The 20,860-nt window shown below is 37.0% G+C and overlaps 1 protein-coding gene across 1 annotated transcript; it reads left to right on the top strand.

Annotated features, from left to right (window-relative positions):
• Nucleotides 1–953: 953 nt before the first annotated feature.
• mpp1 (MAGUK p55 scaffold protein 1) lies at nt 954–19,013 on the top strand. Its single transcript, XM_042499331.2, has 12 exons — nt 954–1,297; nt 9,986–10,114; nt 10,245–10,323; nt 11,738–11,823; nt 11,931–11,999; nt 15,599–15,795; nt 15,910–16,013; nt 16,103–16,183; nt 17,013–17,093; nt 17,177–17,379; nt 18,055–18,129; nt 18,213–19,013. Exons 1-12 carry the CDS (start codon nt 1,175–1,177, stop codon nt 18,387–18,389), a joined length of 1,404 nt encoding a protein of 467 aa, XP_042355265.2. The 5' UTR covers nt 954–1,174; the 3' UTR covers nt 18,390–19,013.
• Nucleotides 19,014–20,860: the final 1,847 nt, after the last annotated feature.

Genomic DNA, 20,860 nt, shown 5'->3' with positions numbered 1-20,860 from the left:
ATACATACATACTGGAGTAAAATAACTTTACTGTAATACATCAGGATCATTTTGTTTGGGCTTTTTGCCATTATTACAGATAGGAAAGCTTAAGTGTGAAATGGGGGAGAGAGGGGATGACATGCAGCAAACAGCTGCGGGCTGGAGTCAAACCTGCGGTCACTGCGGCGAGGACGTAGCCTCTGTACATGGGGCGCCCGCTCCACTATTTGAGCTACTTGGCCCCCTTAATACTTTAGTGGGGCTGTGGTTTGTTACAGTTGCTCTGATAGCATACAGAATAATGTAAAGTAGAAATAAGTACCAGCACAAAGTATGTAGATTTTGTTTTTCAAATTTAAAATTAGTTTATAGAGAGATAAAATGAGAGAGAGAGATTATTAGAAAATTATTTAAAAAAAAGAAAAATCTACAGAAAACTCAGTTTATAATTATTATCATATACTTGAAATGATGTTTTTAATTAATTTTTAATTAATAAAATAATAATAATAATGCTTATTATTATTGTTGTTGTTGTTATTATTATACCTTTGTACTTGTTTTTTGCTATTTTATATGGGGGGTAACTTTTAGTAATTTTTGTTAATTTGGGGTAATTTCATGTTAAATTGCTTATTGCCTTTTTTGCACAGGTTTCAAGGGGTTAAGTGCTGTGTCCAAGTAACATTACTTTGTTACATTACACCACTGAGAACGTATGCTAAGCTATAGGCTAATATAAATGCAGCATAAATTTTGTGGATTACTAAAAGAAACAGACACCAGAAAAAAACCCCACAAAACATGAAAAGAAAAACAAAACAGAAAATAAAATAAAAGAAAACAAAACAAAACAATAACTTTCATGGTTTATGTGCTTTAATTTCCGCATAAGCAACCAGAGTGCTGTGATTTCGGAGCTGACGGGGTGTCCGTGAACGCCCCGTGAGCCTGCCCCTGTGAGCAGCAGCTCTCAGCTGCATGTTTACTTGCTTTGTCAGCTCTCCGCGCGGCACACATCTCTGCCCCTCACCTGCTGCTGATCAAATCCTTGGACTTTTATCTCTCCCAGTCACTTATCAAACCTTATCAGCAGTTTTCTCTCTCGCAACATTTAGTGGCCGGCCTCTTGCGGACCTTGAGCGGGGGCACGTCGGGTTCACCAGCGTTTTTTTTGCTAGCTAACGGAAAGATGACGTTAAAATCCAATAAAAACGAACCTGCAGTCAAACTGGAGTCGGTGAGCAGCGTGCGGACAGCCCTCTCCGACCTCTACCTGGAGCAGCTCCTCCTAAACAAACCAAAGTCTGACAAGGTAAGCTGTACATTCCTTTTTTTATTTTTTATTTTATTTATTTATTTTTTTTTTAGCTCCCTCTGGTCTGGCGTTTGCTTCCCGGAAGCAGAGATGGGACACATGACCGTTGTTTGTTTCTCGACAAGATCTCTAAAAATAGACCCGGTCGTGTTTTGGAAATACAACTTAAAGCAACTGAATGTGTCGATTTCTTAACAAAGAAATATACATGTAGATGTTTCCTCTCAGATCAGCAGGTCTGTGCCAGGAGCCTCTGCATTGCTCAGTATTGCTCAGTCAGCTGTAGTTGAATCCCAGTAGACATTACATTGGCAATTTCACTTCTGCACCCCCCCCCAAAAAAAGCTACTGATAGGGATCTTTTGACAGATTTGGGAAGCGAGGCTATATCACGTGTCAGATTGTTTAAATGTCTGTGATCACGAGACAATGAGCCAGTGCCAGAGTTTCCATGATGTTTAACTGTAACTGTAAAGCCATGTTAACCGTCTGAAATCTGAGCAAATGGTCTTGATTTCTTCTTTTAAAAAAAAGAAGAAAATCGTGGGAAGGAGGCAGTGAGCAATGTAGGAAGAAATGACCCCAAAATTAGAAAAAAAAGTACATGCAATATATTTAAAAATTAGCACATGAAACAATTAATAAAATAAAAGTAAAGAGGAAAAATGTACACCTAAAAATGAGCAAAAATAAATAAGATATGGCAAAATAAAATAAAAACAATGAAGAAAAATGTATACCTGAAAATGAGCAAAAATAAATAAGGTAAGATAAAATAAAAACAAATACATGAATGACTAAGAAAACAATTTGCTTAAAAATAACCACTCTGTAAAATACGTCTTAATATAATAGTTTAATAATTATAGATATAGTTTTAAGCATTTTTTTCCAGCTAATTTCTTGCAAAAAATGACAAAAAATAAAATAAATACATACATTAATAAAATAAGGGGAAAAATGTATACCTAAAAGTATACACAAAAATTAGCAAAAATAAATCAAATAGAATAAAAACAATGAGGAAAAAGGTTAAACAAACAAATAAGGGAATTACCTCCTGGGGAAAAAGTGCTTAAAAGTAATAATTCTGTAAAATTATTTTTAAATATATAATTAAGATAATAATAAATGCAGGGTTTTGGACTATTTTTTACCTAGAAAAAATAATTTTCTAAATGTTCTTACTTCTTGCAGTTTGCTGAACACTTATTATAAAGTCACTCATAGCCTATTTTCCCAGGTATTTTTTTTTTAATGAAGGCCTTAGGGTTCGAAGGTTTGAGTATTTGTGAAGGCATCTGAACGCAGCACAAGGAAAGTGATGTCGATCCTGGTTTCAAAGGGTTAAGGTAACATCAGTAGGCCTGAACAGTGTTATGCAATATAAAAGACGGTGAGCTGGTGGAAAACAAAGTCAGTGTTATTCAAATGTTTAACTTTGTGTAATGCAGTCTGCAGCTGTTGGTGTTGTGCTGCTGAATTAGTGTCAGCAGTCAGCTGAGGCCAGCCAGGTTGTTTACTCCATCACAGTGTACCGGGTTATTTTAGGCGTAAACTTGTTGTCAAGTTAAGGACGGATTAAGCTGCGAAAGCACTGACTTAAAGTGGGGCAACACCTGATAAATGACCACAAAGGAGTTAAAACAGCTGCAGCTTTTTTTTTAATGGTTCCCAAACTTAAAGGGGAACATCACCTAAATGAAGAGATCCAATATGTCATTTCCATGGCTGAGGAAAGTTTAATTAGCGAACATAAGCTGCTCTCTCTCAAAGCCAGAAACCAGAGAGTGAAGTCGTAAACTTGTGATGTCATCGTGTATAAAGTGTGAAGCTGCTCCACAGACAGTGATTCATGGATGTACTATAGGAAGTCTGGATACAGCGTTGGGGGCGGGGCCTCGTTCATTCCTATGAGAGCTAGGTTTAGTTGCAGCCACCATCCACAGCAGTACATCGCTAAGCGACCATGCCATGGAAACACGTCACTTAAAAAAAAAAGTCTATAACATCATTTAATTGTCAATGGAGAAGCCCCACACCTTAATGACATCACAGATATGAGTTTTAGCATTCTAGCTTTTGGATTTGGGAAGAATTGTTCATTTTTAGCAATATTTCTTGGACTGTCTTAAACCATAGGAATACCATGTATGGACTTAAAAAAAAGGGGGCACAGTTTCCCTTTAAATACTTGACGACCTCCAGGCCTCCATTCTGGCAGCCCATAACGCCGAAGGAACTCTTTGTCCTAAACGATTTCTCTGAATCTGAAAAGTCAGCAGTTGAGTTGAGGGAAACGGCGAAGGGAGGAAACTCCTTTTTTCCTGACATCAGCAGTTTGCAGTTCAACAGCCTCGAGTTACAGTCTTGTGCTCGACACGATTTGTGAAATCAGTGTCTTGGCGTGAGGTCACGTGGTCCGTTATCTCACGGTGCAGGCCGATGTGTGTAATGTGGCTCATACTGTGGGACATGAGGACACGAGGACGTGACATCTGGCTGATTTACTGCGTCCTCTGGATCCTTGACCTTGAGTTTGGGAATGTAAAGTGAGTTCTGCTGTTTCAGCTCAGTGGTGTCGCTCAGCCTCTGGAGACAAATACTTGACGTACTGCGCTGCAAAGAAAGTCTATCATGCGTTTCAGCTCCAGGACCACAACATGTTATTTTAGCCACGCTGTTCTCCTTTGTGCTAAGAACAAGTTTATGCAAGTCAGGCTTCAGGAAGCTTAACCCTTTAACAGCCAAACAAAATTGGCTTGCTTTTTGTCAAAAACATGGTAAAAAAAATAAATAAATAAATAAAGTAGTACATAATAATTATTATAATTTTTTTTTAGACATTTCCCATATTTTTATCTCCTTTTTTCACTTGTTTTAATTCTTTTCAACAATTAACCATTAACAAACAAAAAACACACACACACACAAAGAAAAAATAAAATAAAAAGAAAGGTGGGAAAACTAGCATGATTACACAAAGCCAGTAAGGACAACATAATAAATGAGTAAACTGTTTAAAAATAAGTAAGTAAATAAATGGGAGCGAGAGAAAGAAATTATAACAAGATAAAAATATTTTATTCTTTTATGTTTTTTTCTTCTGATAATTTCTTTCTCTGTCTCCCTTTTTGAAAACTATTTATTGGGCCATTTTCTTTTTCTAATTTCTTACAATTTGCCAAGTGGCTTGTTGCATTTTGAGCCATGTTTAAAAAAAAAAAAAAAATCTAATTTGCTCTTTTTTTATAGGTTTGAATGCTTGTGAAAAGCGTCTGAATGCAGCACAGAACAAAAAACAACCTCCTTCCAGGTTTCAAAGGGTTAAACCCCAACATGAGATAGACAGCGTGATGTTTTACTTCAGTAGCCCTTCCAGCTGTTCCCGCACACTCTATCCACGTTCTTCCAGTCCCATGTAGGTCAAAATCGATCTCCCTCCTGTGTTGCTCCGACAGATCAATACCTCCTTGCCTTTTGGCAGGAGACCCACCCTAAATCCTAAAAGCGGAGAGGATGAATAATTAAAATTTGTTGGCTCAAAAGGCAAAATCATGTCAGGGGAATGAGGAGACGAGGAAAGAGGCAGATTAAATTTTAACGTAATCAGATCGTAGTGCTTTGTGGTGAAAAGCAGGCAGAACAATAGATCTTCGGAGTGTATTATCTTATCAGAGATTGGCTTTCTAAAATGCACTCAGCGTTTGATCTGCTTCAAATCAACCTAATGCACCTTGAGATGACATGATGACGTCTTTCACCCGCTGGTTTGCGATGATGACCACCACAGGAAGAGAGGGAGGGGTGTGAAGCTTCACATTTCCTCCTGAAGGACTACAGACGATAGAGTATGTTTTACATGCACAGTTAAATGGAGCTACGGTTATAGCTCCACAAGGCCTTTTCATTGGTCTGCTGTCCTTGTCCCAGCATACAAGCACCAGGGGAGAACTGATTTATTGACGGAAGTATGCATGACTCCACCGTGGTAGGTCTTCATATGTCCCCCTTCAGCTAGGTGCTATCAGATCTTCTTCCGGCCACCATGTCACATTTAAAAAAACAACCAAAAAAGAACTAAACAGAGGGCAATATTTTGAGAAAAAGCGTAAGAACGCTCAGATCAATTTTGGAAATTTGTGGGGAAAAAAAGCATGTCAGAGTTTAGAAAGTTGTAAATTTGTGAGAAAAAAAAGTTTCTAAAGTTTTAAATTTGTTAGAAATAAAGTCGGATATTCTCTGAGTTTATAAAATAGTTATAAAATAAGTCAAATAAGTTGTAAATTTGTGAGGAAAAGGGCAGAAAAATTTTGGTTTTTTGAGTTTTTTTTTCCACAAATTTGCAACTTTATAAACTCAGATCATATCCAACTTTTTTCCTGCAAATTTGCAACATTAATCATTAATCCCCCCTTCCATCTCATTATTTAAACTAGTGTTTATACATTTTGTATATGACTAAGTACTGCATAGTTTTTCTCCCATTATCTGCTATGCCAAGCGGCTGTAACGGTATAGATTTCCGTTGAGATTGATTAACCACCGTCTCTATACTGCTGCTGTTTATCCTGTTTTTCCTTTTGCTTCACCACACCCAGGACTGGCATTCAGGTTTCTGAAAGGGCTTCCTGACCCTGATTACAGTAACATGTGTTGACTCTTATCAGCGACTGGATTGGAACACACAGTGATAAACCTGATGAAAGCCTTTCATCATCGACGTCTCTGATAGTGGGAGTGATCCAGCTGATGAAGCTCATTTAATTAAAAAGCCTCTCAGTGCAAGGCCAGATCTCATCATGTGAATGTTTTAGCATTCAGTGCAAAGACATTTCCTGTTTGTTTCCTCAGAAATCTGCTGTATTCTCCAGCTGTTTGTGCTCAAGTCTTAAGATTTAACCTTTGTCGGTTAAGTGTCAGCACTTTGTGTGAAGGAAAAGTCTGCTTTGTGCCTTAGGGGAAGTTATCCAATAATTGGAATTTAGGTTTGTAAGTGTTTTCTAACTTAAATGGACCCAAAAAGGAGCTTCTTTTAATTAGAGAAAAGCAATAAGTGTCATTATAAGATTGCCGAGTTTGTAAAGTTTCTGGTACTGTAGCACACTTTTATCAAGTCAAATTAACGTAGTCGCATGATAACAAATATGTCGATTTCCAAAATTCATTTCCCATTGCCAACCCAATGACCAGAAGAAAATGTTGGCACTTAATGTTTCTTCAAATAACGAATATGTTACATTTGTACATTATGTAGTAGGGGTGGACCCATATTGTTTTTTAGGGCTGATACCGATTATCCGTAGTTAATGAGACTGATAACTGATATTTGGAACTGGTATGCATTTACAATAAAAAAATGAAAATATTCGGTTGAAATTTAGAATTTGGAATATAACAAACTCTAATACAAAACTTTGTCTGAATGCCTTTAGAAAATGTTTCAACTTTTAACATCATAATACAGCAAGTTCATTTAAATAAAAAATGAATACATTGAGATTTTACAAAGTAAAAGTTCCTCTCATGCTGACACTTTCTTTGCACTTTTTAATTAATTAATTTTGTTGTTGATCATTAAAATAAAATTGCGATACAGAGAATTTGCAAAATGCGTAATATCGGTTCAAGTAATCAGCCAGCCTGATAATCTGTCGACCCCTTTTATGCAGTTTGTTAAAAAAAGATATGTTTCTGGGCGTCGGTGGCTCAGTGGATAAAGCAGGCACCCCATGTACAGAGGCTGAGTCCTCGCCGCCGTGGTCGTAGGTTTGATTCCAGCCTTGGCTCTCTGCTGCATGTTATCCCCTCTCTCTCCCCCTTTCACACTTCTCTCTGACCTAGCCAATAAAGGCAAAAAAGAGCCCCTCAAAAAAATCTTTTTTAAAAAAAGTACGTTTCAACAACACTATGGGTAACATTGGGTTCGGTTTAGACACAAAAACACTTTTTTTTGGTATGGAAAAGATTGGGTTTTGGCTCAAAATAGCCAGTTTTGGGAGCATAATCCAGACAGGAAAAACAGCGATGCCTCTGTAGAAAACAGCCAATTTTGTGTCCCTGTCCCTGATGAAGCAAAGGATACAGGTCACTAAGAAACATCAAGGTTGAGTGCCTAAAAAAAGAAAAAAGCCGTTGGAAACACAGCAATAACTCTCTAAACCTCAACCGGTTTTCTTGTTTTTATCTTGAATACTGGTTTGCAGTTTGGGAGGTGCCTCATCCAAGTTACAGGCCATCCAGCATCAAGTCAGCTCAGATACTATGACACTTGATATAATACTAAAGAAATATTCAATTGTAACATACGAATGGTTTGCAGAAACATATTACCAACATATTCCTTAGGAATGGGCTTTTTAAAACATTTATAAAATGATAATGTTTTTGCTATCAGGACTAACAAGTTAGAAAACTTTAGGAGCTCTAAGATTAAAATCTGTTTTTTTATTTGATTTTTAATTTTTTAAAAAAATTTTAAATGCACATTTTAAATCCACCGGAAATAAATATTATATATGCAATAATACAATAAATAAAATAATAACAGCAATAATAATAATAACAATAAAATAATACAATAGAAGGAACAAATACAACTAAAAGAATGCAAAAAATAAAATAAATAAATTCATAATACTGACATATACTGTTCATCTCCAAGGTTGAATTTAGCCTTCTTTCAGTTACATTAGATTATTGCAGTAACCTCTAAGTTGCATGTAGCCAGTCAGTGAAAGGGCCCTATGTAAGCATGTATTGTTGAAGTATGTTCTATAGAGAGTATGTCATAGTAGTCCATTCTTCACATGGGGGTGGGGCTTTTCCCTCCAGTTCCTCAGAAGTTTCCGTTTAGCTGATGTGAAAGCCAAGATAATCCATCTAATCTCAAAATAGGACAAGTGAGAGTCTTGAAGGCCCATGGTTGAACCAAAAATATTATAATTTTTAAATTATAATATTAAAATATTATAATTTAAAAATAGATTTGCATGTGTTGATTTTATTAGAAACAGTGGTGTACACATTCCTTAGAGGATATATGATTGAATTTGTTTATCATGGGACCTCTGTTCTCCAATACTCCATCCAGACACACGACAGTCCTGACATAGAGCAGCACAAGGCTGGTAAATAACTATCATGTTGCAAAAAAACAGCTGCCTGACTTCCACCGCTCCTGCACTCAGCTGAGCTCGGCTTACTCTGATTATTAAGTTTTCCAGAGGAGCCAAAATAACATGAACACAGACACGCATTAAAGATAATAATGTTTCCAAGAAGAGCACATACTTTTAATAAAGAGTACATGATAAAACTCATAAGATAAATAAACACACAGTAGGAGCCCCTGCCTGTGTAACACACCTGGCTGCTGCCACAGTGTGTACAGTATTTCAGGGCCGGGAGGAGGGCGATAATAATGTTTATTGGTTTATTGTAGTGCTGGAAGATAGATAATGTTGCTTTTTTGCTGAAGCAGTGCTGATGTGTCATTTCCATGCAGAAAAATTGTGCTGATTCAGCTAGTTGTGTGTCAGATGTCACTTAAGGACTAATTTATGGACCCTTTGATACTGTGCAGCCGTTGTTCTCTTTTATACATGAGCTCCTTAGGAATCCTTAGATAGATAGGCAGATTTTTATTTGTCTGTGTTTGTATGTGTGTGTGTATAGATATAGCTATAGATATACATATATTTAGATAGATAGAAAGAGAGATTGATAGAGAGATCGATATATACTTAACCCTTTGAGACATCACTTTTCTTGTGCTGCTCTCGAATGCCTTCCACCACATTTGAACCATTGGTGCGATTTCTTTAAAAAATATTGCACAAATTGCAAGAAATTAGCAGATATAGATTTTTTTAAGCTAGGGAAGAATGCCTAAAGGAAAAAAATATATATAATTACTATAATTACTTAAAACCTAATTACAAAATTATTACAATTTCAAGCACTTTTTTCATGTTTTTACTAATTTCCATGTTATTTTCATATACTTTTGACTAATTTCTTGCTAATTTTTAGGTAATTTTCTTCTTTCGTTGCTCATTTGCTTCTTCCCGTGTTTTTGAAAGAAATCGAGACAATTTGCTCAGGTTTCAAAGGGTTAAAATCTGAAAATTTCTCTCTCTGACAGTGATCAGCAGCAGAGACCGTCAATGTTAATGCTATGGAAATTTTTTGTTGATATCTATTTCCTGCTTTTGGACTCGTATTTAGGTTCATTTAAGCGTAAATGCACAAATACGACTCCACAGGTCAGTGTCTGGCCTCTTCTCTGATGTATATATCCTACTTTGGAAATTTATTGAAACACTATACTGCAAAGAATACGCATCCTTACATTAATGCCAGTGTTTGATCACCTGATGAGACTGCTGGTATCCATGACCACATGGACCAGGTGGACCAGATCACTGAACATGACTAATGAGGTGTTATAACACTTGGTTAATTTTCAACCTTGAACATATGTTGAAACTGCAAATGAAACATGGCTGTTGGCACACGTTAGATAAAAGCTTCCACTGCAGATATTGGAAATAGAGTGATAATGATCTCATGTGTCCAGATGAACTCGCTGTAAATGTGCTGTTAAAAAAAAATTGCATAAGGTTTTCATTTTGTGTGAGATGAAATCATAAATGTTTTTTTTGTTGTTGTTTTTTTATACAGGCTGCTATGCAAACCTACGAGAATAAAGGGGCTGAGGTGTACAGCAACGGCAGCGCTGCACACATGAACGGCACAGAGCTGACCAGGATGAAAGAAGTAGAATTTGAAAAGAATCCGTCAGAACCGATGGTACGACTATCTGCCTCCTCTCTCTCTCTCTCACACACACACACACACACACACACACACACAGAGTTTGTTGAGATGTTTCTATTTGTGTTGCTGCTTCCTCCTCACTGGCTGTGGTCTCTGTCCGCAGGGGGTCACTCTGAAGCTCAACGACAAACAAAGGTGCACTGTGGCCAGAATATTGCACGGGGGCATGATCCACAGACAGGGTCAGTAATCGCATATTGATTTTGAGTTGTGTGTGTCGGAAAGAAAATGTTCAGCCCAAAGGTCAATAGTTTGCCACATGCAGTCACGGCAAATTCCATTTTAGCATTAGCATCTGTGTATACTAGACGTGGCATATCTCAGGCCGTATACAAGCCACGCTGGACGCAACATATTACATTTTTTTTGGTTTTATTAGGATGTTATAATTTAAATGAGATTCATACTGCCAAATCCATGTCACGATTGTCAATTATAATCTGTTAAAAAAAAAAAAATCCTACCGCAAAGTTTATTTTGATACATGTTTCTCCACCGTTTATTGATTTTAAAGGGACAGTTCAACCCAAAGTCAAAAGCAAATATTTTTCCTGACTTGTAGTGCTGTTTATCAGTCTAGATTGTTTTGGTGTGAGTTGCAGAGTGTTGGAGATATTAGTTGTAGAGATGCCAGCTTTCTCTCCAGTATAGTAGAGCTAAATGCACTTGGCTTGTGGTGCTCAAAGTGCCAAAAAAAATTCATTTGAAAAACTCAGTGTCTCTTTCCAGAAATTAGGACCCGGTTACTCAAGATAATCCACAGACCTTGTTGTGAGCAGTTTCATGTGAGGGCTATTTTCTCTCTTTTCTAACTGACTACACCTACCAACAGTATCACCACACAGAAAGAAAGCACAAATGTAAACATTACTGGCGTCCTCCTCTGCTGAACTGTAGCATTAGCTACCACAGTGAGGTAGCATTTGATGTATGTGTCCTTCTGCAGGATGATACAGATGGCAGGTGTAGTTGGGTAGACAGACAGAAAATAGATTCTACTTGAAATCATGACCCAGTTACTAAAGATCATCCACAAACTTTATTGTGAGCAGTTTCATGTAAGAACTAGCTCACCTGGCACTTGGTGAGCTCACAGTAGATGCACATGGCCTTCTGCATGGTGATATGGTTGGCGAGTGTAGTTCGGTAGAAAGAAAAAAGTTCTTACTTGAAACTGCTCACAACCAGGACTGTGGATTATTTTGAATAACCGGGTCATGATTTCTGAAAAGAGACATTGATGTTGAGTTTTTCAACTGTACTGCGTCAAGTACCACAAGCCAAGTGCCATCTAGTTCCATTATATTGGAGAAAAGGCAGACATCTCTACGGCCAATATCTCCGACACTCTGCAGCTCACACCAAAACTATCTAGATTAATAAACAACATTACAAAAATATACATTTTTGATTTTGGGGTGAACTGTCCCTTTAAGGTTCATCTTGTTTTTGGCCGATTTCTCAGGCAAATAAATCATACTTCAAGAGCTGCAAGCAGATATCAGCACCAAAATGACTGCCTAACTGAAACGGAGCTGGAACACAGAGGATCATATGTGAAATAACCACACTTCTCCTGTTTCTTCCTCTCTCCAGGGTCCTTGCATGAAGGGGATGAAATAGCAGAAATCAATGGGCAGAGTGTGATGAACCACACTGTAGATCAGCTACAAAAGATCCTGGTATGTTGATATAACTTTGACAAAGGCTTTGACACTAAAGTCGATGCAGATTTGTATGTAATTATCGCAGATAGATGTGATTAAAGCTGTGTCGTCTTAACATACAGAAAGAGACAAACGGGGTCGTCACAATGAAGATCATTCCCAACCTGCAGAGTCGATCCCGAGCCTGTGAGGTAATAACACGACTGGCACAATGTGCACTTAACTGTGGTGAATTTTGTGTGTCATAGGCATGAACATGCACGAGTAAAAAAAAACCAAATGAGCCTTACATTCAAATCCAATGGTAACTTGTAGCTGTTTAATCTACAAAGATGGGTTTGCGTTGCTTTTCTTTGCGTTTTTCCCTCCACAATTTCCTCTTTAAAAGGATTTTGTTCTTTATTAGGTGAATCTTCTGTTAGTCAGTGAACATCCCAGGTGACTATCCAATGAGTTTAAATTCACTTTAGTTTTGCTAGTTTGACTTGAACCACTTTGGTAGTGTGTTTCATTCTGCCATCTACTGGCCACACTGCATCACAGTCTCCTCAGCAGGCGATCATGGACCTACTGTGAATTAAAAATGGTTGCTGGCTTAACCCTTTGAAACCGAGAACGATTTCAGTTTTCCTGTGCGGCTTTCAGACTCCTTTCATGTGCATTTAAACCTTTAAAACCTGAGCAAAATGGTTTGATCTATTTTGAAATATAGCTAACACAGAAGTGAGCAACATATGACCCATAAATTGCATGAAAATAGGAAAAAGTGACAAAAAAATTACTTGAGAGAGAGAGGGAGAGAGACAGATATAGATAAGTCGGAGTTGATTATACTTTTTGTTTTTTTTGTTTTTGTTTCTTTAAAAAAAAGTTTTTAAAAAATGCCAGAAAAACAATATTCAAAATTATTATAATTATTACTAACTTTTTAATCTATAAATTTATATATACATTTTTTTCCTTGTTTTTTTAAAAATTTTTTCCTTTTTTGGCTAAATTTCCAGCATATTTTCTTGTAACTTATAACTTTTAATTCTGTTAAATTAAGTCAGTTTGCTCAGGTGTCAAAGGGTTAATTTAATAACATTAAACAACAGTCTGTGGCATTATCTAAAAACTGAAAATAGTTTTAAATTAATGACCACAAATAAAAAAAATTCATTGCATTCAGTGATGCGAGTCTAGTTTCTCACTGCATGAGGCTGAGACATTGCTGTGGTCAGTGATGGCAGTCCACCTAAAAGCTTATAGTCGATTAATATGTAGGTGTAGTTAATATGCTTTTCATTCTATAATGTTTAGAGAGCATCATTTTTGGTGACCCAGAGTACGCCAGTATACCCACTGCACAATGTGTGTATAACTGCCACTGGAGTAACTTGGGGAAACCACAAATGTGCATGCCTTCAACTAACATTAGTAATAGTTAACCCTGAGGAGAATTTACATGTGTTCCTGCTGTGATCTTTTACAGTTTCGTCAAAATTTGTACATAAAGTGATCTCTCTCCAGAATAAGATTATAACTCCCCCCCAAGAGTTATTATTCTAATCTGGATCGAGATCAAACTGTAGATGAATACTTGATAAATTTGAATTCACGCTTAAACCTGGAAGAATATTGTTCATTTTCATTTTCACAATGTGTAATGAGCTGTCCAAGATCATAGCATGAACGTGGAAAATCTCTGCAAGGATGAATTTCCCAATTAACTTTTGTAGAACCTAAATATCTGTGTTAGAAAGTCTCCATTTTAATGCTTTTTTTTTTTTTTTTATAAATTCAGATGTATGTGTAGATCCTGAAGGTCTTTGAAGTCTGACATTTGCTGATTCACACATGTTCATAATGATAAGCTCTCATTACAAAATAAGAGTGTACTTAGTTTGCTGCAATTGTCACCAAGCTGTTAACAGCTTTACATGCACTGTTTCACAGAGACATGCACTTAAGAGCCATCATGGTTGAGCTGAGGCTGAGATTTTGAACATATTTTGTGGTGAGATGAACCACATCTTTATGGCTTAAACGTTGGAGAAGAACAAAGTGTTAAATATTTAATTCCAAGCTGTGCCTCAGCTTACTTAAAGGGACAGTTCACTCCTAAATATAAGCACATATTGTTGCCAGTAGTGCTGTTAATCAGTCTGGATAGTTTTGGCGTGAGTTGCAGAGTGTTGAAGATATTAGCTGTAGAGATTTCTGCCTTTTCTCCGATATAATGTAACTAAATGGCACTTGGCTTTTGGTGCTCAAAGAGCCAAAAAAATACATCTGTTACTCAGGATAATCCAAAGACCTTATGAGCAGTCTGTAGGAACTAGCGATGATAATGCTTGATGAATGATGATGAATGATCCATTGGTTATTATAAATTTGATCAAACTAGTGAAATTCAATCAAGATCTGAAATATAAATCTAAAATATAGTATGTGTAGTCACTGTGGTGGAAATTACTGTTTTTCCATTTAGAGAAGTGAACAAATAAATGATGATAGAAAAGCAGCTGTCTTTTGTATATTTTAATGAAGTGGAGAAAAAAGGGTTTAACAGAATCAGTCTGTTTCAGCTGAAAGGGCAGAACTCAGACACCTAGAGTACACTGAGTGAGTCTAACAAAGAAGATCACATTCAGTCACATATTTATAATTGCAAACACAGCTTTAAGAAAATAAGGGAGGTTACCTCCATTGAGATAAGGTGTACTGGAACCAAGAACGTTTGTCTTTTCCCTGCAACAGCAAGTTTCCTCACACACAAATGAAACTTCCAAGGACAGCTGGTCAGATGATTGTTACTAAAATTTATGTGAGTTAACTCAAGGTCAAATCAAAAGTTAATATAAGGTGATTAAGCTGACTATATAATGTAAAGGACAATTTTTGTTTCTGCAGTCAACATGTCTAGTCAACTTTTTACAGTATATATATATAAATAAATATATATATATATATATATACATACATATATATATATATATATAAATATATATATATATATATATACATACATTTACATTTGACAAATTTAATAACAATGTGTTATTTAAGGAAACCATCACCCAGTTACTCATTATAATCCACAGACCTTGTTGTAAACAGTTTCATGTAGGAACGATTTTCTTTCTCCAGCACTACATCCGCCAACCATATCATTGCGTAGAAGGTAGCGTGCATCTACTGCTAGCTCACCTAGCACCACTGAGTGCCAGGTGAAACTGCTCACAACAAGGTCTGTGGATTTTGTTGTGTAACTGGGTCATCATTTCTGGAAAGAGGCATTAGTGTTTGATTTTTGAAGTGTATTTTTTCTACACTCGGAGCACCACAAGCAGACTACAATGTAGTTCCAGTATCTAAGAGAGAGGGCAGACTACTCTACGGCCGATATATCTCCAATACTCTGCAACTCACACCATTATAACATAGACTGATAATAAGCACTACAGGTAAGAGAAAGATGTATTTTTTATTTGGGGTGAACTACAGATAAAATCAAAACTGGAGAAAGTGTCTTAATAGAGCTTAGAAGAAGTTTTTTTGTGTGTGTTTCAAAGTCAAAAATGAATGATCTGAGAGATACTTTTAATAACTTGTGTTCAGCAACAACAAATACACACACATAAGGGAGTGTTTTCACAACTGACCTATAGATGATGGACATTAGACAGATTGGTAAGGTTTCAATATTATCATAAGTATCCAGTAACACCAAATTTATTCTGAAAGTGTGTTTGAGCTCCTTCTTTTCCCAAAAAGTGAATACAACATATGCACTGTTAATCTACAGATGTACATGAGGGCCCAGTTTGACTATGACCCTGCCAAGGATGACCTCATCCCCTGCAAAGAAGCAGGGCTGAAGTTTCAAACTGGCGACATCATTCAGATCATCAACAAGCAGGATCCCAACTGGTGGCAGGGCAGAGTGGAGAGCGGCGTTGCTGACTTCGCTGGACTGATCCCCTCTCCAGAGCTCCAAGAATGGTAAAACAGCTCCATCATACTGTCTGACTGAATCCTGCAGTATGAAGTCACACTTACAGCACAACATCATCAGCATAGAGAGAGACATAATCGAAATCTCTTTTTCCGCTGCAGGAGGGCGGCAAGTAAAAGCAAAGCCAGAGAGGGCAGTCAGTCCTGCAGCCCATTTGGAAAGAAAAAGAAGTGCAAAGACAAGTACCTGGCTAAACACAGCTCCAGTGTGTATCACTACATTTATGTGTTCCATTTGTTTTCTCAGTTGTACTGCAGGAATTTCTTTTTTAAAACAAAATCCCTTCTGTTGCAGTTTTTGACCAGCTGGATGTGATTTCTTATGAAGAGGTTGTTCGGCTGCCGGCTTTTACAAGGAAAACACTGGTGCTTATAGGTAAGCTCACTTACATAGTTTATTAGTGATTTCAAATTTCTAAAGATATATATATATATATAAAACACATTAATGATCACCCATACTGATTCTCAAAAGCATGTAATAAATCTTGCTGATTACATGGATTATTCAGACTACAAGGAAAACTGAAACACAAAGTGCTTCATACAATAAAATCAGGAGTCTCCCCCAAACACACACACACACACACACACACGCACGTGCACACACACGTACACAAGCACATGGATAAAAAAGTAATTAAAGCATTAAAATAAGAGAACACATTAAAACCAGGAACTTAAAAAAAATGAAAGAAAAAAAGATTAAAATAATCTAAATAGTAGATAAAGGTAAATGAAAGGATACTAGCACAAAGCATAATAATAGATAAAAATGTTAATAATACAATCATTTACCATCTAGTAAAACAGTAAAACAGACTAAGATGTGTAAATAACTAGTCAATAAATAAAGTGGTGAGCCAGACTAAAAACGGTAGGTCTTGATTTTGCTTGTAAAAATATCCCCCTCCTCTGCTGCCCTCAGATCTTCAGGCAGTCTGTTCCACAAACGTGGAGCACAACAATAACAAAATAAAGCCTCACTGGGAGTTTTTGTTCTAACTTTTGGGACTGTTAAAAGACCACTGCCAGAAGAACTGATGGTTCTAGGGCTTATAAAATAAAAGCAAATCTTAATAACTAGGACCAAGACCATTAAGAGCATGTAAAAGCAGTTTAATTCTGTTTCTTTGCGGCCAGATATTTAGACATGAAAGGTTGATTGAAATGTCCTTCTAAAAAAAAAATTCTGCTCTGTTCAGGTGCACCTGGAGTAGGAAGGAGCCATATCAAAAATGCACTATTGACCAAATACCCTGAGAAGTTTTCCTACCCTGCACCACGTAAGTTGACTTTTGTTTTTCTCTCAGTGGAACGACCAAGTTTCTGAATTGTCCTTCGGCTAAGTCTTTAACGCTCTCCACAGACACCACCAGGCCCCAGCGCAAGGAGGAGGAGAATGGAAAGGAATATTTCTTCATCTCCAATGACGCCATGACCAAGTGCATCTCTGGAAATGAGCTGCTGGAGTACGGCAGCTTCCAGGGTAACATGTTCGGTACCAAAATCGAGACCATCCAGAAGATCCACGAGCAGGGCAAAATCGCTCTGCTGGATGTAGAACCACAGGTTAGCATTTACAGGTTGTTCTGTAGACTCGACATGAATATATCCAGATCCAATTGCACCTAAAGAATGTTTTTTTGAAGAAAGGGTTATTTAAAAATCGATCTGTTACTGATCGAGTGATATACTGTTTACTACAGGCTGCATGCAGAGTAGTGTTGCAACTGTACGTGATTTTCATAGTACGAAAACTGTCTCCAAAAATATCAAGGGTTTTACGCTGTCATAGTATATAATATTACACAGTTTTCATTATTATCAGTTACAATGACCCATAAAGTAAAGAATATAGAAGCATATTTTTGGTTTAACAAATTTTTCTTTATAAATGAAACTTGAGACCATATTTTTTTTTATCAAAGTATGTGTATGTCTCCACGTGAAGGTGAGATATCTCATTCGGTTGCATTTTTTTTCTTCAATATTGTATATAAGCAAATGTACACGGTATGATAATCGTCAATTTTGGTATCACAGTTTATGGTTTCATGGTATATCGCTGCAACCCTAATGCAGATACTTAAAGGTATCCGTCCTGTTTTTTTTTTTTTTTTTTTTGAAAAAAGACAAGAAGTTGCACTACTTGTCGGTGACTGTGGCCTGGTAAATTTTATCTCTCTACAAGTTGTTTTTGTTAATCACTCTAATTGTATTATGTTCTTTCATCATTTATTGCAGACTTTGAAACTCCTGCGGACGGCTGACTTTGCACCTCTCGTGGTGTTCATCGCTCCGACCAACACGGCTGCCCAGGTACTAAATCTTCAGTACACTTGAGAACTTTTAAACACCAGACTCCATGAAACTGCTAACCCTCTGCTTCTTCTCTCCTACAGACAGAAAACTTGCAGATGATTCAGAAAGAGTCGGACGCCATTTTCACCACATATAGACACTTCTTTGACGTGGTCCTTGTCAACAACGACGTGGATGAAAGCGTGAAAGGTGTGGAGGAGGCCATGGAGCGCGCCACCTCCACCCCACAGTGGGTGCCTGTATCATGGGTGTACTGAATGACGTCCGGCCCCCAGTGTCATACCTTTCTGTTTGTTAAAAAGCAGTGCAATATCACTCCTTAAATGAAATGACTTGTCCCACGTGTGTATGGGTTTACTTTTTGGTTATTGTTAATCGTCACTGAAATATTTTGCACAAATGCATCCAAAAAAAAGAAAAAAAAGCAATATGTAGAAAGGTTTATTTTAGATGGTGGAGAACCTCACCAGGGGTGTGTTTTTGGGTGTTTAGACATTTGTGCTTCAGGCGCTCTCGAGGGGTTAAAGGGGTCGTTTGTGTGCCGCACACCTTTTTGTGAATGTTGAGCAAAATGCAAAATAGGACCACAACTGTGACTGAAATCCTCCCTTTGAAATGACAGGATTTTATCATGTAAAGCATTATCTCTGGAGTCATTATGTGTGTGTGCTTTTTTTTGTTGTCCTCATTAGATTGTGCCATGAAATTGAGATTCTTAAACCGTTTGCTCTGACTGTCTGTGTAACTCCGTACAACGTCTTCTACCCCAAATCTTTAAGTCAGTCGTTGACAACCTCACCTGTGTCATCTCATCAAAATTGTATACCTCATGGGGTACTGTAAAGGCACTTTTCAACAAAAATAAATTTCCCAGCTCTGTTGCAACGTCTCCTGTGACTGTGATTCATGTGGAAACCTGTTCTCCTGAACGCCCCGGAGGAAAACTGTGACCGTTTTCTGTCAGTGTTTTAACGTTCATGTCTGCCTTTATTTTTCTTAAAAGAAATCTTGGTTCTGGGTTTTGATCAATTATAGATCAAGAATTTCTGAATCTGAGCTCTACAATATGAACAATGTACCTGTATCTCCCACACATTACAATTCTCCCCTGGGCCACAGTGTGGGAGACATCGTTACGGGTTACACATGACAATGAATTTGTTCACAGTGTTGCACACTTTCCTGCTGGCATTGTCGGAGTTGTGTGCTTAGTGAAATCAAAATGTATCTTGAAATATTGTGTTTATGTGTTCTTTACATATAATATCAAGTGCACTACGTAAATCTGAATTATTTTAATTTGTATGAATTTGCTTTATTTAACCCTTTGAAACCTGGATAGACATCATATTTCTTGTGCTGTCGTAAAGACACCTTTGATAAGCATTTAAACTTCTGAAATGTGAAAAAAATTTATTTATTTTAAAAACATTGAGAAAAAAAAAGAAGAAATTGCCAATTTGGCATGAAATTTCCTGCAAATTGCTAAAAAAAATTGTGAAATGTGACAAAAAATGACCTAAAAATTAGCTTTAACAAGGAGAAAATCTTCAGGTTACAAAAAATAAATCTCAGTTACCAAGATAAACAATAAAAAAAACAACTACAGAATATAAGTTTAAAAAAAAAAAAAAAAGGAAACTTAGTGCACTCTTGATGTGTTTTGTCCAAGTGGTGTATCTGTAGCTAACTGTCAAAGATGGCAGACAGTTCTGCACATGCGCATGAATGCCATGAATCGTGGAGGGACTCATATCGGGTCTTTGGAGTGCTTACTCCATAAACAATGCAGAATAACAGCAACAGTGCTAACAGGGCTAATAGTGTAGACAAAGGGGGGAAGTGGAGGGTATGCTTTACACGATGAGCTAGCCTGTGAGATACACACATGCACTAACATGCAAGCACCTACTTACCAAAACAAACCACAAAGAAGCTCGATTTACAGCACAGTATGACTTCAGTCTTTGCTCAGGATGTGATCTCTCCACTATATCTTTATATAGCAAATAGTGCTTTGCTGCGTCATTTATGCTCTGAATACTGCAAATACAGAACCTTTAAAAACATGTGATTCCAGTTTTCACCTCCTGAAACACTGATCTGCTGCATTCACTCCTCATGTCTTCTGAAGGTTTGCGTTCTGCAGAACTAAAGGTAATAATATCCAAAATGTGTGCTGTAAATTTTACATACCTAAAACATGTTTAGCATGCTGTAGGTTCTCCAAAATATCATTAAGGTCACAGCCATGAGGAGACAACAATCTCTGTTTTTTTTATGGATGTAGGCCATAAAGCAAAATGGTCCTACAGCACCTCCATGTGGGCATCACCAAGCTAACATCATCCATGAGATTGAAGCTGTTTCTTACAATGTTCAGATGACAGTTTTTTGTTTTTTTTTAAGTTGTGCGGGAAAATTTTGCAGAAAGATCCCATCTGAGTTCAGCATTTTTTGTTGAGTTTTGACACTACAGTACGTTTGCTTTTTTCTTGTTCTTAATCTTTAGCCACAGTAAATGCTATTTTTTTTGAGAACAGATAGACATTTTTGCGTGTAGACAATATTGACTGTGCTATTTAAAGGCCCAGTCTGCAATTATATCCAATTTACTTAGTCATATGATAATAATAATAACAATAAGAAGAAGAAGAAGAAGAAGAAGAAAAAGAAAAAGAAAAATAATCTTTATTGTCTATAAAAGTGGAAATTTGGCCTCACAGGT

Source organism: Plectropomus leopardus, chromosome 15, assembly GCF_026936395.1.
Source record: "Plectropomus leopardus strain MGB_pleo_1.0 chromosome 15, ASM2693639v1, whole genome shotgun sequence".
Classification (NCBI taxonomy): Eukaryota; Metazoa; Chordata; class Actinopteri; order Perciformes; family Serranidae; genus Plectropomus; species Plectropomus leopardus.
This window is presented reverse-complemented; position numbering and strand designations above follow the sequence as displayed.